Raw genomic sequence first — 25889 nt, 5'->3', positions numbered from 1 at the left:
TAATGTTACACTTATCTGTGTGATTATTTGATTAGTGTTTATGTTGATATGGGCAATAACCATCATGAGGGGAGGAAATGTCCATCTTCGTTCACCACTGTACCCACAGCACTCCACCCAGTGCCTCCAGAGAAGAGATATTCAGTAACTGCTTCTTGAACGAATGAATGAATCTTTATCAATGAAGGAAAGGTTTTCATTCATTTATTCAATCTGCAAACATTTACTGAATGCCCACTCTATACTGGACACTGTTCTAGAAGTGAGCTGAGGGAAAGCACAACAAGATGAGGCCAAAGATGCCCGGGGCAAAATCTTAGAGAGCCTTTCAGGGCACAGTAAAGTTCTTGTATGTAATTCTTTGAATGAGATAGAAGGTCTTTTGAGGGTGACGAGCAGAGGGTGATGAGCAGAGGGTGACATGCTCTCATTTACACCCAAAAAGAACCTTCTGATGTTGTTTGCAGATTGCTAGCCCCTCATTCCCAAGCAAGAGAACTGGTGGAGTTTGGGAGTACTGAGAAGGCAAGACAGGCATCCCACTCCCAGGCCGGGGACTTGTGGAGCAGCAGAAACTCTGAGACCTACCTCAGAGGTGCCACTTGAGTGGAGCTGTGAGAGAAATTTACTCGGAGAATGTACTGAATCTTCAGAAGGACACAGTGCCGTCCCCAAAGCTCTTGATTTACCCAAACACGCTTACATCCCAAGGACATATTCTGACCGTAAAGTTCTGAAAATGCCTTAAATGTCCACAAAATGCTTTTCAATAGTTTATTTAGGTTAATTAGAGAATATTTTTATTTGTGGTAGCCTTCTTTTGAGGACAGGCAGCAAGATATAGCGGGGAAGATCACTGATTAGAAATCAGGAGATACAAAGTTACATCTCAACTTTGCCACAAGCAGTTAATGAACCTGGGAAAATCATTTAACCCATGGGCCTCAGTTTCCAAATCAGGAAAATGGGACAGTAGGATCTAAAAATCTCTAAGAGCCATTCTGCCTCTAGCCTTAGTCCACTGTAGCTTTACCTTCTTCCCAAAGTAGGTTTGGATCTGATTTTTAAGCTTAAAGGGTTGGAAAGAAGATGAAAAAAAAAAGGTTTCAGAAAGAGAAAGTAAAATAAAGAGAAAACCTTATATGAGATTCTAGGGGTTGGTATTTACCCGAGGACACCTCTGGGGTGGAAAAGCCTTCACTCTTCTATGGCAGAAAGCAAAGCTAATGATTCCATAAGAAAAACAAAAAGAAAGACATTTTTGTCTTCTTGGATGTTCACCCCATCAAATTAACAACTCCAAGTATTTGTCATTTTGTATTTTTAAAATGGATACTTCCAAAAGCAGGCAAAGAACTTGCTTTCCAGTTATTTTCCACTTTCTACCTGGCCTAACTAAAAAAAAAAAAGAAAAACATTTACAGTTTTCCCTTTATCTAAATACTGCTATTTAGCTTCTGGTTCTATTGCCACAAATGTTATTCCATACCTTAGTTTCTCTCCTCAAAGCTTCTGTGCCACCATGACTTAGCATAGGAAGGTCCATTTTTCTGCACCGTTATCTACACACTCCTTAAATTAGCTCTCTGATTCTCCTTCTGCAAGACTTGGCTTGGTCACCACCTCCCCTAACATGGCAGTTAATATCATGGGCTTTAGAGCCAGTCGGCCTGAGTTGAAATCCTAGTTAAGTCATCTACTGGCTATGTGTCCCTAGGAAAGTTCCTGGATCCCTCTGCACTGGGACTCAGTTTCCTCGTCTATATATAGGAATAATACTAATACCCATAGTGTAGAATTATTGTAAGGATCAAATACATTAACACACGTAAAGTACCTAGAGCAGGGTGGGGCGCTAGTAAGCACTCAAAAAACACTAGTTTTTGTTACAACAATAACACTAGCTATTATTCTGTGAATATCTCCCCTAATGTCTGGGTTAGGTGCCCATCCTCGGTGCTTCCTATGCACACACATGTCTTCTATCACGCGTCTGATCATTTCCTAACTGTGTGCGTCCTTGTCCCGCTCAGTAGACAGCAAATTCCTTAAAGGCAAGACTGTAATTTTCCCTATATTTCCTGTGCTGAGTACTTGGCATCACACACAATAGATTTTAGTTTTAGGAAAAAAAACCTTCTCAACACAAAGATCAGTAAAGACACATTTAGAACTTACAAATGTTGTGGAAAGAAAAATACAGCAGAAATTATTTTTTAAAGGTAATTTAAAAATTTAACGTTTTTGAGGGACACAGAATATTTCTAAACAGACTCAAAATTAAAGAAATAATAAAAAACAGAACTGGAAGAAAAATGAGGGATAGTAGAGTTAAATGGTCTAGTAGAGTTAAAGAGAGGAAGATGAGAATAAATCCTTTTGTGGATAATAATGTGAAGCAGGAAACATGTGATGTGAAGAGCGACCTGCTTCCTGTGGATGAGCTGACCGGGACTTAGCCATGCTGAGCTGTGATAGCGACACCCGCACAGGGCAGATACCGAGAAACGCTAATCATTTCCCCGAATACGCCAAAGCCCTTGCCCCAAGGCCTCAAGACACGCTAAAGTAAGCAATCACATTTGTCTCTTCCATATTTAACATGGAACAGAGGGTCCTGATACGAAACACTGATAAGGAATGATAATTGCTCTGGCTGAGGTAGGGTCCAGGCTAATTTACTTAAAAGCACCTTGGTGAAGTGAACATAATTAATCTTTCTGTTCTCAAAATAAAGGGTTATTTTCTTTTAAAGAGATGTCCTGTGTTCTCAAAGAGAATGACAAAACAAATTAATCATTTTCCATTACTCCACACATAGCACTTGGATGTTGAAAGAGCATGTGAACAGTTAATCCTCCTATATGGATGAGTTTCTGGTGACAGGCAGATCAGATCTAAATAGAAATCAGGCAAGGTATTTTATTTTTATCATTGTGGCTTTGAGACTTAATTCAAAAATAACTGAGATCGACTCTGCCTATACTTTTAAAGTTTGCTTTCATAATTAATCCTTTTTTGAACACTTGGAAACACTCTTTTGGATCTTGTACAAAGCATTCCCCTGGCCAACTGCTGCCGAAGGAGACAGAAGCACAGTCTATCCAGAATATTTTAAAACTATTGAAAATTCAACTGAACTATCTCTCAAGGAATTCCAACTGCCAGGCTAGCCTTAGTTCAAAGTACCAATAATTTGAAGTTATAGCAATACACTCTGGCAGATAACTCACCTAAACAACTAATGTTAAAGGTGAACTCTAAGTATGTTTGAGATACTCTGTTAAGGTATGTCCTAAATGGCTGAACAGAAGGGCAAGAGGGAACAGATGGATTATATGTGAGCAAAAGTATATATTTTTAAATAAAGTCAGTCAGTTGCTGAATTTTTAGCCATTGGCTGAGAAAGATGGACCATGAAAGCCAGTGGGCAAAATACAGCTGACAATATTATTTGGTGAGCAAATTCATCTGACATTTTCCACAATCAATTGTTTTCCTGAAACTTCAATTGCTAGAAAGTTTTTTTTCCTTTTTCCAAATGAAAGCCATGCATTCATTCAACTGGACAACAATGAAGCTTTGTGGCCTGGTGGTTAGTATGAAAAGGAGTTGGTCTTGCCAAAACAATTTGAAATTTTGAACTTAGGCTCCTTCCCCCACTTCATTTTAACATAACTAAAATGAACAAGTTCTGCAGCCTTTACTAGACACATTAAAAAAAAAAAAAAGTAGCCAAAACCAAATGACTTTGGATGTTTTTATGCTATGAAAACATGCAATACTCTGGCAATTAGGCAGGATTTCGCAGCACGATATACAGAGACCGGCTAGGACATCCAGTCTTTCCTTTATCCAACAAGCATTCACTAAGCACTTACTATGTGAAAATTAAACTATAATATCACTACATCAGACTTCATTCTGCTAAAGCAGACCAGATTTAGTTCAAGCATATTCTTTCAGTTCCTGTATGAAAATAAATTATTAGGGCAATAGAGAAAAATATGCATATTATATTGTAATTTTTCATTAACTGCCTTTTTCCCCATTAAATTGGGAAATTTTAAAGATAGGGACTATGCCTTATTTACTATTCTTTGAATCTATGGTGTTAACACATAACTGCTACTTAATCAATATTTATTGAATTTGGTGCTACAATTGCTTCTCAGTCATCCAGTAACTAATTATGTGCAATGATATTTTAAAAATTTGCAAATGTGAAAGATCAGATAGTTTATATTTGATTTGGGAATGATCCCATATACTGTCAAGTGAATACGGGTATGTCAGGAGTTCTGGGGTACACTCCACATGAAATAATGAATTTGCAACAATAAGATCAAATTATGTGAGAAAGGTATTCCGCTTTTTCTTTGAGGACTCCGGCTCCCTATATTTTCTTGGGATATTCTAGGACAGGACACCCATGAAAAGGACACAGTCACAAAGACCAAATTTGAAGTATTTTATATTGCTTTCCCTGCCCTTCTCTCCCCCACACCCAACTTTAGCTGGAGGCCAAAGGCGAAAGCTTTGCTCTATATTATTTCTAAGAAGGTGCAGACAGAGGTACACATCACAAAGTCATGCAGAGCGCTACTTTAAATATATATACTCTCTCCCTCTTAAACTTAGAGGGAATCCCGTGCTTTAAAGGAAGTTTTTGGAGATGCAAATGAGATGCTTATTGACAGTGAAAACTGGGTCTATCAAATTTACTGTAATACCACTTAAAGGCAGTTGCAATTTGCACACTATGGGAACCACAGAAGATTCATTTGTAAAACAAACAAACAACAAAGAAACAAAACGATGGGAATACAGAATGGCAGTTTGCTCCCAGATCCTGGAACACAATGGACTTTTGCTTAATCTTTAGTCTAGGAAATTTAGTCCGGAAAATTAGTCATCACCATTTACTATTCAGGTCCAGTGGGTGGAGTTTTAAAAAATATTTTGGTTATTTGATAAATAATTTAGAGAAGAATAAAGAAATAGTACAAATAACTTTATTAGAAATTTTAGTAAGAATTCAAGCATATTACATATTCTCCTGGGTTTGAAGGTAAGAATGCTACAAATTGCTGAATAACTGTCATGCAAGATTCTGGAAAATTCCTGTCTTGTAAATACTGATTCCAGATTTCAAATATATTTCTGAGTTCCAGTTTATCATCACTTCTGGTTTGTTCTTCTTGCACTTGCGTCTTCAAAACACAATCCTTCTAAATATGTGACAGCTCCTAATTTTTTCAACTTGATAAGGCTATGATTGTAAATATTTTCATTTTTCAGATTTATAAGCATCAATTAGAATGGTCAATCCAATGAAAATTTTCATTTCTATATTATCTTTTCCTTCCAATCTCATTTTTATACAACATGCTTTCAAGATTTGCCCACTTATGAACCATATGAAGTACATTTTGGTGCACAAACATAAAAAAAAGATAAAAGTACCGTCACACATTCTTTTAACAAAATGGGCTGATCCAGGTTCTTGTTGCAAAATATTGCATGATGAAGTCCTTTTTGTTAAATATCTAACTAGATGAGAGTATCACGTTTCCTTTTTACCTTTAGAAATCTATTGTTCATTCACTGATGCTTGAGTTTGCAAAAATTCATCTAGGATATTATCATTTGAAGACTCATAATCTGACTTTTGGCTTATACAATAAATTTCACCATCATCAGTAGTATCTAGATTGCTGCTTCTGTCTCTTTATGGTGATCTTCTGATTCATCCAATAACTATGAAACGTCTTTCTTTGTCAGTTTCCTTCTCTTTGTCATTATGGGAGAAAATGAAAAATTCTGAATTCTCAACATGCGTTCAATATAAGTAATAATAATAATAATGAAAAAGAATATAAAACTTCTTCTTGAAAGATGATACAATATTTTTGTGGGAGGTACTTCTCCATGGCATTGCTACATGTCTTGTGATAGCTTTTGTCCCAGAATAGCTTTTCAAGGATGTTTATACAGCAAACAGACTTGGAAAACAGAGATAGTGTCTCCCTCTGCGGCAAAGGTTGGGTAGGACTTTTCGTAGCTCCCTTTATAAAATTGGTTGTATAAGCTCAGGGTTCTGCAGCTTTAACACAAATTCACTACACATGCAACACCCACATGGACCCATCTCCATATTGCCCCTATGGGACTTGGGGGGCAAAGGGAACTGATGCAAACATGTAGCTCATGGGGCCTGCTGTGCTGTGAGTAATCAAGTCCTTTGTCTTGTGTCTTATTCCAGTATCCATGAAAGAGTGGCAGGCTAACTTGATAACTTGCAAGTAGGGTAAAATCTCAGACTCTTCAGTTCTTGATATACTTTTGACAACACAATAAGAAAACTGAAATATTATATAATAGTGATGATCTAGTTCACTTATTGTAACATCCTTCTATGTGATTTCCATTATTCTTCCATTTTCACGTTATTTTAGTCTTTTCTAGCATAGGTGTGAACAATTGATGAATAACAATAAAATAATTTCTAGAATGATGAAATAGGACAATGTTTCAAGAAAATAAGATCACCAAGATCCCTTATGTATCTGAGATTTATAATAGGATTCAATAGACCCATATGGCATTTGCAAGGCAGAATGAGTTTTTTTCTATTTTAAAAATGAGCAAAACTTCTCTTTGTTCTTTGGAAGATCTTAAAAGAAGAATAAAAGTTAAAAAAAATATATCAATCTTTGCCAAAAGAAATTGAAAAACCAAGATTGGGTCCAATTGACCCTGATGGTATACTGAGGATTAAACCACCCCTGAAACACTGCCTTTTATCACCACCTCTCAGAATCCTCTTCATCCTTTTAGTGCCAAATTTTCTCCTCTCTGTGAGCCTTCCTAAGCCACTTCTGTGGGGTCTGATATGAAGTCTGATAGTTCAGGCAGTACTTCTCCTATGCTGCCTTGCAAGAGGAACCATGTTTCACACTCAGTCCTTTGCATGGAGTAGTTGGTTGGCACATGTAGAATGGAGAAATGCATGAAAGGTAATGAGTGTGATGCTATAGATGGAATTAACACTAAAGTAGAAAGAGGAAAAACAAGAAAAGAGAGATGAAGGAGGCAGGTAATTTACATAATCTTAGTCAACATGCCAAAAGCAAATTGACTAGTCAATTTGACTAATTTACTGATTTACAAAACAACTTGTTTTTTAACTGTTCATATAGTTTCCAAAGATATTACTTTTGTAAATTGGCCAATTTGTTAAAATCAGAGAAGGAGTCATTTGGTGAATTAATGACTGGGCAAATTTGCCCTCCAAGGTAGGTCTGACAAGTTTAAATTTTAGGAAGAAGCTAAAATTAAGCACCCTAGATTCTACGAAAATAATGTTTGAGAAAGAATCTTACACCTGCTGTTTAGGTAGATTAGAAAGAAGAAATACTGGAGACAGAATGATGGTATCAGTAGAAAAGGCATGAAATTAATTCAGTGGAATTAAATCCAATCGGATGAAATCCAATAGAAATGAAGGCAGAGTAACACCACGCTCTAGGGGATGGACTGTAAAGGTATGTTCTTAAAGTGGGCATCGAAGATCCCAAATCAGTGATTCTTAACCATGACTGCACGTCAGAATCTTCTGGAGGAGCTTTAAAAAATAGTGGATCCTACTCCAGGTCAACCAAATCTGGGGGTTGAGAGTGTGTTGAACTAAAATTACTAGGATTATTAAATAAGAAATATAAATCTAAATTTCTCAGAGCCTAAATTTGAAAAAATTGAATTGAATTTTGGAGGTAAACTTTATATAACAGAGAGTGCCAAGACTACAGAACCAGTGTAGCAAAACGAAGACCAAAATTCAAATGTCCTGATTAACAAGCCAAAACTTTCCAGTCCATATCCTGCTCTTGAGACTGGTGAAGGTAATACACACATAAGGGAGGAATATTTTTAAAAATTAGAAAAGGACTTTCTCACTCACTATCTCATTTGATCTTCTCAGCAAACGTCTGAGACAAGCAGGACAAGTATTAAGCCCATTTCACAGATAATAGAAATCAGGCTCAGAGAAGTGAAGTGAGTTGCCAGTGTGAAAGAACCAGAACGCACAACCAGGTCTTCTACCTCCCAGTCTACCAGATCCTAATCATTCTCTAAGAAATCTGGAGATCACCTGGCTTTTGCCTTACCCTCTCACTCAACTCCTTCATGTCTAGGAACAAATACACACTTCTTCAGGAAAAAAACTAATTTCTAATGAGGAGCTTTGAGATATTACAGAGCAAAACGAGTTCTGATTTAGAAATGATAGGAATAAAGATGAAAATAGGAAGTTCTCTGAAAAGATATAAAGGGAGTACTTCACAAAATCCAAGTGTTTTTAAGTCAGTGAGTCTATATTTAATGTGTTTTAGACTATCTGGTTAATGTCTGATGACAATGAAACAAACAAATCAAGGATGTGTTCCATTGGCCTTTGCTGTGGATAGAAGTGGAGAATGAGATGCTAGTAGAGAAAAACATTGAAGAGGATCCAGAAAATCATTTATGGAACACCAGCTATGCAAAATAATTAAGAACAGAGCCTAAAGAGAATAATGAGGGAAGGGCTATTTTGATGGTTTGGCCTTTTACTGTTTGATCTTCAAATATAATGTAATTAGGGGCAAAGATAGGTTGAAATCTTTCACTAATGTTAAATAATTAACATAAGACCACTTTGGATATTTATATTAATAGTGCTAATAGTGACAATTTATACTCTCTCCAGCCTTTCATCTGAGATCAAAGTTTATTAAAAGTCCTAAACAAACTTTATAGACACTTGTGTAAGTGGAATTAGAGATGGTATGCAGATGCATAAAATAAAAAAAGATCAACTGAGGTGTTTAATATCACTGAGCAAGCTCAAGACAGAACTAGCAATGCAACCTAGGGGAATGCCAATTCTTTTCTTCAACATTCATAACGAAGAAAACTAGATCCAAGTCGCTTTATGAAACTCCATTTACCAATAAGGTGAGGGCATATTCTGACAATTCTAAATATGGTCTAAGAATGTCAGTGTCCTATTTATGAGTCCACTTCTTGCCCTGCTCAAGGTAAATATGAGATCTGGCTGTCAAGTTCTTTCCTCTTCACTTTGTATCATTCACTAGATTCTTGTAAAGTGTTCCTTAGTCATGTCTTCATGACTCGTACCAGTCACAAGTGGAGAATGCGGAATGGAAAGAACACTGTGTCACTAATCAGGACACTTGAATTCTAGCCCTAGTTTTGCCACACGTGGCAACTCATAAACTCCTCTGGCCTCCAGACTTCTCATCTACAGAGTGAGGGTTTTGACAAGAATCTCTAACACTTCTTCCTCTTGTAACATTTTCTAAAATGTGAGAGCCGTGGCAGCAGGGATCTAATCTGCTATACGCTCTAGGGCACTACTGAGACGTGGTCGGGATTCAACAAGTATGTTATACAATATTATATAATTACATCAGGGTAAATTGTTTGATAGCAACTATTGGCAGGGTGGAAATTTTGTGAAGATCAGATTTTTAATTCCTCTTAGACTAGACTAGAGCCTAACAGAAAGAGGACCTTTTCAATATCACCTAGTCCAGCCCAATCATTAAAAAAATAAGAAAATTAAAATGGAGAGAGGTTAAACAACTTGCCCAGGGTCATGCGCCTGGCTATGGTGGATATATGACCAGAATCTAGTTTTTCAGACTCTTAATCAGATACAATTTTTACCATATCACTATCATTTTATTTATTTATTTTATGCTTTTATTATTTTTTTTTGCAGGGAAAGATTCGCCCTGAGCTAACATTTGTTGCCAATCTTCTTCTTCTTTTTTTTTTTCCTCCTCAAAGCCCCAGTGCATGGTTGTATATCCTAGTTGTAAGTCCTTCTAGTTCTTCTATGTGAGCTGTCCCCACAGCATGGAAACTGACAGACAGGTGGTGTAGTTCCATGACCAGGAAACGAACCTGGACCGCCGAAACAGTGAGAGAGCCAAACTTTAATAATTTTATTTATTTATATTTTTCCCCCAAAGCCCCAGTAGATAGTTGTACGTCATAGTTGCACATCCTTCTAGTTGCTGTATGTGGGACGCGGCCTCAGCATGGCCGGAGAAGCGGTGCGTCGGTGCGCGCCCAGGATCCGAACCCGGGCCGCCAGCAGCAGAGCGCGCGCACTTAACCGCTAAGCCATGGGGCCGGCCCCCAAACTTTAAACACTAGGCCATCAGGGCTGGCTCTCACTATCATTTTAAACTAGGCATATAATAATTTTCAGTTGAAACTTGTATGTAATTGGCTAAAATTAGATGCACAAAATGAAAATTCCCCAAATCAGATTTCATTTAAAGGCTACTTCAAAAAGTACATAACATACACTACTCCCTCCAACTATATATTAAGGGTGTAATACCAATATTTTGTTTTATAGTTAAGTTAGGATCTTAGGAAAAAAACTTAATACACCATTACTCTGAGATTTTACCGAGATAGGCTCTCTTAAAGAGAACAGAAAGCATTTCTTATATGTATTATATTTTTCAGAAAGATACTTCCATTGTGTGTTGTAATATACACTCATATTATCTTCATAATTTAAGCAAGAGCTTTTTATCCTGGGAATGCACTATGTTAGTGTTTAGAAAGGACTATAAAACACATTATCAAGTAAGGCAGTTAGACAGACAGTATGACTACTTATCAGCATCAAATATGAAGCTGTCAGTCTGACCTCTAAACACTGAGCAATTCTAAATTCATCTGCTGGTGAAGCTGCATTCATTATGTAATTTCTCAATGACACTTTCCCTATGTCACCATGTTTATGAAAAATTTGAGAGGGCTATAAGAAACCATTTTTGCAGGCTGAAGGAAGTCTTACATTTTTAAATTGGTCATCACCTTTTGCCACAAGGTTGCAACTCCAAATAAACAGCCTACTTGTTTTAGCAGCATTTTTCTTATTTGACCACAAGCACAGCCATGTTTTAGAAATTAACCCTTTGAAGATGACCCCATTATTGGAAAACATACATATTTTAATACTGACTAACACAGAATACAGGCTCTGTATTTTGGGACAAGGTGGCGAAAGGAGAATGTCTAGATTGTTTCAACCAAGATCCCTCATGAGAGATTCATGAGGATATTTCCGTTTGCCCTCGATGCGAATATACAGAAGGTAGACTAACATTAGAGCAGTGGGAAACTTGGCAGGACGGGCTAGGACAGGGTTTGTGCAAACCCTTTTTCCGGTTTCAGTTTGAATGGGTTCCCAGGAAGTGTCAAGTTTGAACAAATCCAAAATTTTACAATGTAGCTCAGCCAAAACTGCTGAGATTCACCTGATTCTGGGTCAAAACCGTACAGAGCACACTGCGTTTTATTTGGTGTAAAGCCAATTTGACTGAACCTTTCAGGCAACTTCAATGAGAGGCTCATAGCCTTGGCAAAACCAAAAATGAACCTAGCTTGATCTCTGGTTTTGAAACAGCAAGTTCTAGCTTTATAAGGAGATAAAGGCAAGTTTTACTTAGCTTCAGGATTCTTACAAATACTTAGAAGAGGCACTGCAAATAATTAACAGTTATTTGGCCAGATTTACATACTCACATCAGTTATTTCCTGAGCTTAATCAGGACATCTCAGTAAGTACATTAACTCTATTGGGTCCATACACTCCTAAGAGCCCTAGAGTAGAATTTGATGTCCTCACAAAGAAGAGTGCTCCTTCTTCAACAACTTATGTATTTGTAGAGTGGACTGCACATGTAGTAGGACGAAGCACAATTGGTGCTAGATCCAGGGTGGGAAGGAAAGAAAATTAAAAATAAAAACTCCAATAGCAATTGTCTAATCTGACGGCAGATGTGAAGTAAGAGGATGTAGTGTTACGTAGTAATTTCCACAGAGACACACTGGCATAGTCCTATACTCTTGAACACCAAGATCTTGAAGATCAACTAGTGTGCATAGTTTAAATCTGTTACCACTAATATTAGCTGAATGAATCCTTCAGAGATGTGTTAAAGGCTCTAACAATTTTTTAAAAATAAAAATATTTCTAAGAGTTTTCCAGTGTTTTGTAATTTTTTTCAATATAGGCAAATTTATGTATGTGTTTCTCCAATTAGCTACAGGTTAGGATTTATCCTATAAGTTATGTTATCTCTGTTAGGTATACATTGAAAACAAGGGAGCTGAGATTGTTTTAAGGAAATTTGATTTGAGGAGCTGATTACATACTGACAAATTGCAACTACATAGTTACACATTTGCTCTAAGTCAATGGTTTTCAACATTTTGAGTAGACACTCCCTAAATAATTTTTAAACTAGGTATCTCCCTTACCCACCCTCCACCCCCAACACACACACACATTTTTAAGTTGTCTAAATGTTTTCATCATAAGTTTAGGTAGTTGCAAAGGATGAAATTTCTGGAATATTTTAAATATTGACTTTTCAAATAAGACTCATATTGCTCATATAAACTTATCCAGTGAACTTTAAATACTTTAGTAATTTGTTACCACCATTTATCCACTTGCAAAATAACTAAATAACCTCCTCTTAAAAGATAGAAATTTTATATTGTTCCTTTTCCCTTTGAATTTATTTCCAATCTATTTTCCCTCATAAACTTTTATCCCAATATAAAATATATTTATGCTTGCAAGTCTTTTTATTGGTTATCTTATACTTCATCCTTCTCTGTAACAAGAATGTACATATACAGAGAAAAAAATTGATTTTTAAAACTCCTTGTGACCATAATGCTTTAAGTGTTAGACTTTTTATGGACTGAATTATCATTACAATTAATAATAGGTATATTAAAAATTTTGAGAAAAATTATTAAATGTGAAATGTAAAAAAACCCCAAAGCTTCCAAAAGTATCTCTCTTAATGGGATGGATACAGCCTCCTCTTCTCCTGCACTCAATTAGTTCATGTATCCATAAGTAAATGCTAACTTTTGTTTGAAAAAAACAGGGTTCTATTTCATTTCTATTCTACTTTTTGTTTCTATAGATTTAATCACTGAAAAATCTTGTTCACATCAAAAAGTACATAAGAATGAAAGTAATTTTGTTATAACAATGTCACTCAATTTCTTGAATGCCTTCCTAGTTTTATGGCAAAGATTACATAGGGATCTGTCATCAAAAATTAATTTTAATGATCTATCAGCTCGATTAGGTCCTCTTTCAATTTTGTTGAAAGCAAAGAATTAGAAACGACTTGCCAAAGGATTGTAATGTAGTTATTAAAGTCATTCACTTTCTGTTTCTGGAATGTACATCAAAAAGGCTTTATTTACCAAGACTTGTCAAATGACTACAACTGTTCTTCTTTTACTTTGAGGCATTTCATTGAACTTAATTAACATATGCAAAAAATTGAGAAAAATAAAAATGTTCTTAATTTTAATACCATTCTATCAGTACAAAATTTTTAATACATTTATTTTATCTTAGCATTAAATATATTTTCATCAAAACCTTAGAGCTGCAGATTGGCAAAGCCAGTCCTCATTGTCAAACCAATCAGCCAAATCAGGTTTACTTTCTGGCAGAAAAAATGTCTGACTTCATTTTTCAATTCTATGAAATGTGTTAAGTGCCCCTGTGACAACTGTCTCACTTTTGAATTGTAATTCTAGGACAGATAAATAGATAAGGCACGGAGCCGGGCCAGAGTTTGTCACCTGGATGAAATAAGACTGCTGCTTTCAATTACACATTTCTTTCCAACACTTTCTAGTTTTGTTTTCTGGAACTATACATTCTCTTATTATAGGAGGGTGGTGGAAGAGGTGAGGTCATTAAATAAAATTGTCTTTACTCCCTCTCAATACCAGTCAACAATATATGTCAGTTTCAGAACACCTCATTCCCAACACCCCACATATCTAATACAACTCTTTGTTCTTATCAAAAATATATGTACAACTAAGAAGGACAAGACACCTTATCTTAGTGCCTTGATTAAAAGAGGACATGAAGGCACCAAAATCTTAAATTGCCCCTTGTTTGGCACCCTGAAGTGCCTGGGGGAATTTGCCATCATAGGACCCTGAATGGGTAAGATGTCGGCTTTTCTTGTAAAGTGGGAGGAGGTCGATTATGAAAGGTAAGATGGCCTCTTCGAGCACAGCCGTTTCGGGAGAAAGTGCATGCAGAAGCTGAGGATATAAAAATAGATTCTCTTAAAACTATTTGTATCTGAATACCCCTTGGAAGATCTTTGCATACTCCTGGGGGTATGCTACTCCAGTTTGAAGACCATGCTCGAAATCATCAGCTATCTTTAAACGTTACCATCTGGGACGACATTAATCATTTTGTTGTAAAATTTACAAAAAGAAGGTTCTGCTAACATGTTTCAATTCCCTTTGTTTTTTGGTGAAATGTGTCAGAGACCCAGAAAAGTACGTAAAATATATACATACAGTTTAAAGAAAATGACAATTCTTTGTGGTTTTAATTAGCATTTCCCTGATTACTAATGAAGCTGAATATATTCTCACATGTTGTTTCTTCTTCAACTGAAATGCTTGCTCATGTCTTTTACTCTTTTTCTTTCTGTTTTGGGAAATCTGGGTTATTTTTTTTCTAATTGCTTTGTTGGCAATAAGATTTGGATACAAATTGCTAGTCATTTATATTTTCTGCTACAAATATGTTCTGTGTGGTTTTTCTTTTCACTCTTTTTCTGTTGTCTTTCGATTCACAGAAGTTCTTAATTTTAATGTGGTCACAACATCATTTCTTTTACAATCTATGTTTTCAGTGCCTTTTTCCCTCCCCAGAAATCCTCCAAAGTCCCAAGGTCATGAAGATAGTAAACTATAGTTTGTTTTAAAGTTTTATGATTTTGCCATTCACACTGAGGCTTTCCTCCATTTTTTGCATCTGAGATAGGGTTCAATTTCATCTTTTTTAAACTATCTATTGAAAAGTCCATCCTTACTCCCCGGATAGGTGGTGCCAATTATATCAGACATCAAGGTTCCATGTACACATATTTCTGTTTCTGAGTTCTCTATTTCCTTACATTGACCTATTTCTATATTTCTGTGCAAAGACTCTACTATCTTAATTTCCATAGCTTTAATAAGGTCTGATATATGTTAGGAAAACCTCCCCCACCTTGCTCTTCTTCAGAAGTGTCTTGGCTATTCCAAGCTGTCTTCTCTTTAAAGGACTTGTATTTTTCTTGTTGCTGTTAGATTTTTTCCCATGTACTTTGTATTTTTTGTTACTTCTGTATTGATATACTTTTAATCCATTTTTTCAGTGCTTGCTGCTGGAGTTAGAAGTAAAATGGACTTTCATATACTGTTTTTTATCAAACTTGTTAAATTATTTTTCATAATTTAACTAAAAATTCCTAGAGTTTTTTATACAGACAATAACATTATTTGCAAATAATGATAGTTTTACTGCTCTGGCTAGGACTGTCTACACAGTGTCTAATAGAAGTTGTGGAATAGTGCATACTTTGCTTGTTCCTGGTCTTAAAGGAGGACTTTCAAAACACTAAGGTGATGTTTGGCATAGATTTTTTTCACATGACCTTTATCAGATTAAGGAAGTTCCCTTCTATTCTCAGTTTGCTAAAAGGTTTATGATGATGATAATGATATCATGGGAATAAATGCTTCTTATTCGCCTATTGAGATAACCTTATTAAATTTATTTCTCCTTAATCTGTCACTATGGGGAATTATATTGACTGATTTTCTAATATTAAGCCAACTCGGAATTCCTGGAATAAACTCAATTTGTTCATGATGAATTATCCTTTTTCTACATTCCTGGATTTAATTTGCTAATGTTTTGTGTATAGTATTTTTGCATCCATGTTAATACGTGAGAAGTCCCTTAATTTCCCTTATTTATACTTTCTATGTCTGGTTTTGTCTTAAAGATTATGCCAACTCATAATAAATTGGACATGTTCCCTCTTTTTCTAGTTTCTGGAAGAGTTTTTGTAAAACTGAAATGATTTGTTCCTAAAACATTTGGTAGAATGTATTTATAAAATTATTTGGGAGCCAGCCCTGATGGCCTAGTGCTTCAAGTTTGGCACTCACCGCTCTGGTGGCCTGGGTTCCCTTCCCGGTTGCGAAACCACACCACCTGTCCGTCAGTTGCCATGCTGCGGTGCTGGCTCACATAGAAGAACTAGAAAGACTTACAACTAGGCTACATAACCACGTATTGGGGTTTGGGGGAGGAAAAAAAAAGAGGAAGATTCGCAACAGATGTTAGCTCAGGGTGAATCTTTAAAAAAAAATTATTTGGGCTTGGTGGCTCATTCTGTAGAAAATTTTAATTTATTAAAAATTGTTGATGAAATGCTTTATTATTTTATTAAAATTTAGTTATGGTACTACTCATGTTATTTCTTCACAGTTCTGGAAAATTTTATTTTTCTAGGAATTTAGTTATTTCTCCTAATTTTCAAATGTATAATTGCAAAATTATTCACAATACTCTCATATGTGGTTAAATTTTCCAACAGCTACAGTCATATCCTCTTTTTCATTCATAATGTTCGTTTGTACCTTCTCTCGTCTCATCAGTCGTGCTGAACACTGGTCTTATTCTTCTTTTTAAATAATCAACTTTACTTTATTAGCCCTGTCTATTGCATGCTTGTTTTCTATTCATTAATTGATAATCTTTTCTCTATTTTTTTCTTTCTTTTGCTGTTCTTTAGGTTCATTGTGCCATCCTTTTAATTTCTTATGTTGGGTGATAAGCTCATTAATTTTTATCCCTCTTTTCTTATATAAGCATTTAAGCCTTTAAGTTTCCCCATAAATACTACTTTTGCTATATCACACACATTTTAGTACATAATATTTTTATTAGCATTCAGTTCTATATATTTTATAATTTCCACTATCATCTACTTTTTTGAGCTATGAGCTGTCTAGAAGTTTACTATGAAATTTCCAAAAGTCTATACAGCTTATCTGGTTATCTTTTTGAATCTCAGAGTTAGTTATAATCATATCACTAAATTCTGGCCCATGGAAATGAACAGAAATGGTATGTACAACTTCTAGTTTCCACTAAAGGGAAGTTACATGCCCTCCCTTTTTTTCTTTTGTCTAGTTACAATGCAAATATAAGGGCTGGAGGTGGAACAGCCATCTTGGGTCAGTAGGGGGAAGCAATATATTGAGGATGGTGAAGCAAAAAAACAAAAGAAGCCTGAGTTTCTGATACCATACCTGCCATGGACACCATCTATTTGAACGGTCACTCAAGAAAGAAATTAATTTCTATCTTACTTAACCTACTATTATTTTTTGGTTTCTCTGTTAACTGAAGTCATGTCTAACTTTAACTAATACAGAAGTACGACAATCAAAATTATCCTGGTATTAATGGGAATGAAAATAAAGACAGATTCGAGAGGTGATATGAACTGAATTTATATCTCCAAGATGAACTGCCTTACATTCCCCTTCACTTCCCAACACTTCCTAAAATGGCTCTTACTGTACTGCCTATGTCTCCTCTTCTCCCTGACTTCCACATCTAAATTCACTAGTTTCCTTCTCTAAATAAGGGCATCCACTTTAACCCTGCCTTTCTGGCACCAAACTCCCCAACCCTGAATTTTCCAAGCACATTCCTAAGGTTGGGTTACCTCCAACGTGCACTTTCCCTATTCCTACTTGCAGTCTTTCACCGCTCCATTCTATCCTGCACACCTCTCCTACGGCTGTATTCCTATACACCACATTTACCTTGTCACAACCTCTGATTAAAAACCATGAATGGCTCCCTATTGGCTAACTAGCTGCGCTACCACCTTTTACCCACCAACCTTGCAATGCACATGACGGTGAATGCCAGCTGATCACGGCACTTTCCAAAAGAGCACTCAGAATCCTTCCCAACAGAAAGTTCCAGTAGCCAGTACCAACCAGTAGGAATTGGAACTCAGGAAGAAACCCATTTGTATCCCTGATATAAAGGATCTAGCCTAAATTCCTTGGTTTGTATTTCAAAACTCCAAAATATCTCCTATTACTCTCTCAAAGTGCTATCTCCTATGAACCTATAAGAAAAAAACGTGAAAGACTTTGAAATAGAACAAAAACTTACTGGATGTCTTCAATGAAAAACTAGTTTTTGCCTAGCACATCCTTCTGGGTTTTCTGATTCTATAGGTTTTCTATACCTGTCATTGTCTTTGAGCTATCTATAACTCTGTGAGTTGTGGATAATTGATAGCAATGCAAATGATTCTTGCTCCAAGACATGCAAATAAATTTCATCTGGGGAGGTTCAATTGATTTTCTCCCTCCATTACGGAAGAAGCCAGTTTTGCATCTATTTTAAATTTATTTCAGCACTCTTTAGTGCCTATATGTGTGTGGTTCTTTGAATATTCCTTTAAATCAGTGGTAACATCTTGCCCATTCTCTCATTAATTAATAAGTTAAATAAACTCATTTGTCATGAGATCATTTTATATTTGCATGATAGTCATGATTTGATGATTTTACTTTTTTAAATATCCTTTTAACACACCCTTTCTTCATGACTACCTTCAAAGTTTGATTACATCTCCAACATGGAATGCCTCCTCTGGCTCTTACTACCTGACACTACTGATTCTTCACATTTCAGAGATAAATCTAATCTCCATCACGTCCTCAAACTACAAAATCCATGATTTTTCATGATGAACCTAGACTGCAATGATGTCTTAATTTTACAATTATTTCTTTCTTCAAAACTCCCACAGAATGCGTTATCTATTTCATTTATGTGCTGTAGATAGTGTATCTGTATCTTGCACCATTAATTTAATTATGTAACTTCTCTCCTCAATTAAAGTGCAAGTTCCTTGAGAGAACTGATCACAATTTATTTTCCTTTTCTCCTCTTCAGAGTCAACACAGTGCCTTACACAGTGCCCAATAAACATCCACTACTGAGGGGCCAACCCCGTGGCATAGTGGTTAAGTTCGGCATGCTCCTCTTTGGTGGCCCGGGTTTGTGGGTTTGGATCCCGGATGCGAACCTACACCACTCGTCAGCCACGCTGTGGCAATGACCCAGATACAAAATAGAAGAAGACTGGCATAGATGTTAGTTCAGGGTGAATCTTGCTCAAGCCAAAAAAGAGGAAGATTGGCAACAGATGTTAGCTCAGGTCAAATCTTCCTCAGCAAAAAAAAAAAAAATCCACTGCTGAGTCCCATTCACAGCCCATGAACTGGGGCTCTCAATCAAGACTTTTTTCAGGTAACCACTTAGCTTTACTTGGGGAATCAACTTGTTACAGTTTGCCTGAAGGTGGTTCCTTCCTAGGAAAATTCACACTAAACTTTAATAAAGATCATTAGAGCTTCTGTGAAATATCAAATAAAGTGTAGTACTGATCAGAAAAGCTACGAAAAAAAGAATAAATTGATGTACTTCTGGGGGATTTTTTTCCCTCAACTATTGGACTGGTACTGTGTATACCTAAGACCAGTCTTATGTGAGGGTCATATATGTTCTGTTCAACATTCATTCTTTCATTCTACAAATGTTTATTGATTGTTTACTATATATTAGGAATTTTTGACAGGCCTTGGGGATGCATTTGCAAGTAAAATGTAATTTTTAATCCAAGAAGCTTACTTGCTCATGAAGAAAGAGACGGAAAGTCGAGGAAGAGGAGGAAAAATAGACACCTGATTGTGACCTAAGCATATAATAGGTAATTGGTGACAAGCCAAATCAAGTTTCTTAATAGGATGAACGGACCATCTTATTTTCAGGTATTATAACTACTGAACCTTTAAAATCAATCTATTGTAAATACTCCTAATGGAATGATAAAATTTTAAACTTCTGCAGATTTGTATTACCATCATATACACCCTACATTCAATGTCTTATGTACCCTTAATACCAACCCAACCAAGCAAATGCAGACCACTACCACTTTTCTATGGCTTAAGCGCTGAGTTGTGAGAGAATAACAAATGATCTTGAGATTGCTTTCAGCATATTTGATTTTATGAACTATAAAATACTTTACCAGTTGAATAGTCTACCAAGTGTATTAAATCTGCTCCTTATAATGCCATACGAAGTCAAAGGACTTCATAATATTTGAGCATTAACATTATTACTGATCATTTCCATTTTTATGGTTTTACTTCTGATAATTATTACAAATTAAAACCATCTTGAGAAAACCGCCATTGTAAAAAACCTAGTCCATTTAATCAATTTTATTCTTCTCATGATGACTTTTTATTTTTACCTTTATTCCTAAAGGAACCCTTAGAATAAGGCATTTAAGATTCTACTCCATAGTACTTTTTTAGTAAAGCAATTATATAAATAAAAAAGACTAATAAAAGTTATAGGCTTTTGGTTGTTGTTGATATAATTTTCAGCTTCTCATGGCATATTGGTATAATTAAAATGATTAAATAAGAAATAATAAGCAATCACATAATGACAATGATAACCTAACATTTGTTTGGTCCTAAATATTTTCACATATATTTTCTCACTTAATTCTGACAACAATCTGATAAAATAAGTTTAATTATGATAATTTTCACAGATGAAGGAATCAAGAAACAAGTGATTTGCTAAATGTTGTATAAGTGGCATTTTGTATGCTGAACCCAAGTCCTCAAATTCAAAATTTCTGTTTTTGTTCATACTTTTTAAAAGAGCATTTAATTCACAAGCCAAATCCTGTTGGCAAGACACTTCCTGAAGGTAAGTAAAATATATATGGAGGAACACTAAATATTTTATTCACCTGCTACGTCATCATACTGAAACTGAGAAGGTCAGTGTATTTTCCAAATGGCCCAGTTAAATCTAAGGAATAGGTTATTTACCGACTAGGGTCTGGAGACTGTCAATCAAAATCACCTGCTTACACAGGACTAAAATGTGCTTCATTAGCATCTTTCCATTCCTCATACTCACAAAATAAATATTTTACTCTTTATTAGCCTATTGTTTAGTTTCTTATTTTTTTCCTGCTCATTAAAAACATAAAAAGAGAAAATAAAAATCACCACTAGTCCCAAGCCACTCCTAACAGTTTGTGTGTTTTCTTAAAGTCTTTTTAACACAAAATATGCATATTCAATATTCATATCATATTCTCGTATCTTTATAGACCACTTTTTTCTCCCCATATTACAGCATGGCAATATTTACTTTTTGAAAACATGACTTTTTATGGCTGAATAATGTTTCATCATAAGGTGGTACCAGAATTTATTTCACCATTCTTCCAATTTATATGGTTTTTATTATAAAAATATTTATTTATAAAATTAATATAACCTTGTTTTATAAAACTTGAAAAACAGAGAAAGGATGGAAATCATACCCCTAATTCTTGTCTAACAAGTCACTATTACGAGTTTTGCTCACTCTTTTTTATTATTTTTTCATATGCCTATCATTATATGTTATCATTAAAGTACACATAATTTTATGTCTTGACTTTGTTTCCATTTTACATTATATTATAAGCCTTTTCCATAACCACTGTGGCATGCTGGTTGGAAATTCCACACTTTATCTAACCATTATTTTATTGCCAAACAATAAGTTGTCTCTCTTTTCTTTCTATTTAAAAATAAATCATTTTCCAATAAATATTGCAAGCATGTAGTCTTTACATTCATACACTTAAAAAAATTCTTTCCTAATACTAGATTCCTACAAGTAAAATTATTAAGAAAAAGGCTGACCAGCTTTCAGCATTATTTGGATTTTGTTGAAAACAATGTAAAAAAATTGTTAAATGTCTGAACTTCAAAGTATAAATAGCATCCTGACCTCAGTTTCTTATCAACCAGCCCTTTTAGTGACTGGGATATACAGAAACAAATATACAGGGTATCGATTACATTTAAACTAATTACATTCCTATAAATTAGTACATACTGGTGTCATCAGTCTTGAGAGGGCAGTGATCACTTAAATATGCACATTTTAGTTTTTTTTTTCATTTTAAAAAAATGAAAAAATCTACATACCTTTCAGGTACAGTTTAGCTTATTTTCCCCTTTGAATCTTAGATGTAGTTTTAGAAATGCTTTCTGGAACTTCTTCCTTGGGGAGTGCTCTGAAATTCACATCAGGAAACAGCAGTAATTCTGATAGAAGGAGAAAGAAAATGCCCCAACTTACCGTTTCTAATGCATTTACACGGTCCTGCAAACAAAGCACAATATATAATTATAAAAACAAAGCTATTAAAAATAATTTCAAGTTTACTTAATTTTCAGATTTTCTATTTATCTTCTATTAGTAATAATTTAAGAATGTAAAAAATGAAAACTACTCAGGATGATCTCTACAATAGAAAAATAGTCATAAAAGAATCAATATATCTTTTCTCATCTCAGCTATAGTGTTAGGACTACAAGGTATAATTTAACAGAAAATACCATACATTTAGATATAGTAACTAAAAGGAATAGCAACTAGTGGAATATAAGTATTAGATACATTTGAATATATGAATCACAACTAGACAATAGTAGTGATGTAAAAAAGGAATTTAGCACATATACCAGCCCTCAATTAGATCTATAGCACAAAATGTGATCTCACAGGAAGGTGAAGTTCAGACATAAGAATAACTTCATCAATTAAAATTAATAAGTAGATTGTTCATTGAAACAAGGCAGGAAAAATAAATGAGAAAGATATGTCACATGCAGCCAAGCCTGAACCCAGACAGGCCTTCATTACCTATAGTATCTTAGAAGGTTTTACAGAAATATTGTTTTTAAAAAGAATCATTGGCAATATTGCTTAAAAAGCTAAATGATTAAGGGTTGCATTCTCAATCCAATAGTTGTATTCTCAACTCTTTTCAGAGCTGACAGCTACATACAGAAAGTTTTTACCAAATAAAAAAGGCTGAATTTGAGAGGAGAGTCTGAAGATTTAAGAAAAAGGAAAGCCATCCTTTTTAGGAGGGTCAAGGTCATTTTTCTTTCTTTTCTCTGATTTTAAGCAATTAGAGGAGATGTGTGAAATCTGGATTTCTTTTTTGTTTAATCAAATTAGTCATCTGTTCTAAGAGGGAAAGGGGGGAAAATGGCACAGAGAGCCACTCAGCTCAGGTCTCTTGTGCCCCTGCAGGGACCGACATGGAATCATGACTCTTGGGAGCAAAAAGAACTCGGCCCTGACTTCCACTCGCCCAGCCTCACCTAACACACAGAGGCCTTGCCTTTGAAGACTTCTGTAACCCAATCTCCAATCCTCACACTGGGAAACTGAGTTGAACATTTCTACCCTTTAAATATTGGGCTATATGGGCATGAGTTAAATGAATATATTACGCAAAATCAGCCCAAAGCAGACTGTTTTTAGCAATATAATCTGTTTAATTGCATTCCGTTGTCATACTTGAGAGAATCTCACCCTCACCCCCATAATTTTCATAAAATAACTCCTATTTTGTTGGTGACTTGTGTACTGTCACATTTGAGCACTTCATAATCAATGCATATAATGCCTCAATGGGGCTTTGATCTCTTGTTACCAGGCATCTTATTCACAGTGCATCTGGGACAAAACCATTCAGCAATGCTTTATCACCCTTTGCAGACTGAACAAAACCTCATTAGATGCCTTATAGAGACAGAAACAGCCTTTGAGCAGTATCTCATTTATATGAACCATCTTGGAAGGCTCAAAATATTTACATTTACTATTTGGGCCTTAAGTTTTCCCCATACTACGTATTTATGGGCTCATGTTATTTAGGATTAGCATGTTTTAAAAGCACACAAACAGCTGGTTTGAAATCAGTGATGCATATGATGTCAAAAAAGTAGAATTGAATTAACTTCTGTCTGTCTTAATTCATATCTCAGTGTTTGGCAAAGATAAAGTGATATAATTTACGTATTAGTGTCCTCATTTTACTTAAATACTTGTTACAGGATTTTAAAAGAAATATGCACTGTCATGGAGTGCATGTTTGTGCCCTCACAAAATTCATGTGTTGAAACCCTAATCCCCAATGTGATGGCTTTTGGGGATGTGTCCTTTGGGGGTTATTAGGTCATGAGGATAGACCCTTATGATGGAATTAGTGCCCTTATAAGAAGAGACACAAGAATAGCTGCTTCTCTTTCTGTCTGCCATGCAGGGCATAATGAGAAGATGGCCATCCACAAGCCAGGAAGAGGGCCCTCACCAAGAATTGAATCTGCCAGCACCTTGCTCTTGGAATTCTCAGCCGCCAGAACAGTGAGAAATAAATGTTTGTTTAAGCCACCCAGTCTATGGTAATTTGTTGTAGCAGCCTGAGCTAAGACATGTTCCTGGTTTATAAGACTATGAACACAAATGGTCAAAAAAACTACATTTTGCTAAAATATAAAGATCAACAAATAATCTATTTCAATGCAATTTACTTATGTCTGTCTATAACCTACTTCATTCCAAAACGGTACTGAGACAGCTTTCAACGAAAAATATATATGTTAAGAAAGTGAGAAAATTAGGGAAATAGAAAATTCAGTTCATTAACCTGAATTTAAATTATTTAATTTACCAATCAATAGGATATCAGCCACTGCTGCCAATTAGTGAGTTCTCTCTAAATTGTAGAGTTTTGGGTTTTAATTGTAGGCTATAAATAAAATGAAACTACTCATAGTCTTTACGAACTTATTAACTGGCTTTTAAAATTTAAGAAAAGTATCTTGAAAGTTTAAATGGTTGTAGTTGACTTCTTTTTTGGCAGACAAGATTAGTTATAATTCTATATATAAAAGCATTAGACTACTGCAAATCCTTATTCTCAAAATATTTGCATACTTCTTTTCATGTTCTTACTATTAAAAAAGAGGTAGCTTAAGTCAATATTGTAGCATCGATACAGCATGAAAAAAATGCCAGTATATGTCCTAGAATGAACATATAATTACACCAAAATAAATTCTGTACTCTTTACCCTTTCCCACTCAGTAAAACTGCAGTTGTAGTGTTTTGTTGTTTAATCTCCAGTTTTCACTTAAGAGATTTTATCTTCAAGTTCAACGTGCAGTTCAACACTCTCCCCCTCTCCCACCACATACACACACTCGCAAGCTTGGATCCTGATAAGAAAAGTACTGTTAGGACATTGAAAGGGGTTGTTAGAAGGTGGGAGGAGTGTAGAGGGAAGACAGCCTACAGAAGTGATGAAGACACTCTCACCATAATCATGCTATTTCAGGTGGTTTTAATAAATCAGTGGTTCTTATTTTTGTAGTCATGGACTTAGAGTCTGATGAAACTTGATCTTCTCCCCAGGAAAATGTACATTATAAACAATGCACACAAAATTTTGCATATACTTTTAGGGGAACTGCAGACTCTCTAAAGCCTACCCATGAGCCTCCAGGTCCTTTCACTCCAAATAAAAACACCTGAAATAAGATGTAAGACTATTATACAAATAAATTATTTTATTAAACCAACTCGCTTTAGTTCTCCGGTATGAAATTTTTCTGGATAAATAACACGTACAACAAGGAAAGAAACAATTGGGAGTGGGAGGTTAAACAAAACTCAAAGGAGAAATTGCCTTCAAATGTTTTGAAGAAAAAAAATTTTTGAGAGAAAAAACTTGTTTTGTTGTTATTGGTTTTTGGTGATTGGATAGTCCCTTCTCCACTCTATTCTATCTAAGCAGGGGGAAATCTAAGAAACACTTAAAATGGCAACAATTATTTTAATGTTTACTCTTAAAGTTTATGCATGTGGTCACTGTATAGTTCTTGAGTTACAATGGAGAGTGCTAGCTGTTCTTACCAACGTGAACATTATACACAATTTCTAAGTAAAAAATAATGCTGCCAGA

The 25889-nt window shown here is 35.3% G+C and overlaps 1 protein-coding gene across 11 annotated transcripts in view; it reads right to left on the bottom strand.

The window, feature by feature from the left end:
* Positions 1-25889, bottom strand: part of CEP128 (centrosomal protein 128) — a 405817-nt gene that overhangs the window by 35560 nt on the left and 344368 nt on the right. For all 11 annotated transcript variants that reach the window (XM_087448103.1, XM_087448098.1, XM_087448101.1 and 8 more), the window contains one exon: positions 22208-22231. In XM_087448103.1, the coding sequence (XP_087304229.1) occupies positions 22208-22231 (24 nt within the window). The remainder of the gene's footprint in view (positions 1-22207; positions 22232-25889) is intronic.

This window comes from Ceratotherium simum, chromosome 24 (genome assembly GCF_057802395.1).
Source record: "Ceratotherium simum simum isolate JZ-2026a chromosome 24, ASM5780239v1, whole genome shotgun sequence".
Lineage (NCBI taxonomy): Eukaryota > Metazoa > Chordata > Mammalia > Perissodactyla > Rhinocerotidae > Ceratotherium > Ceratotherium simum.
The sequence above is the reverse complement of the archived record's forward strand: the minus strand, read 5'-3'. Positions and strand labels throughout refer to the sequence as shown.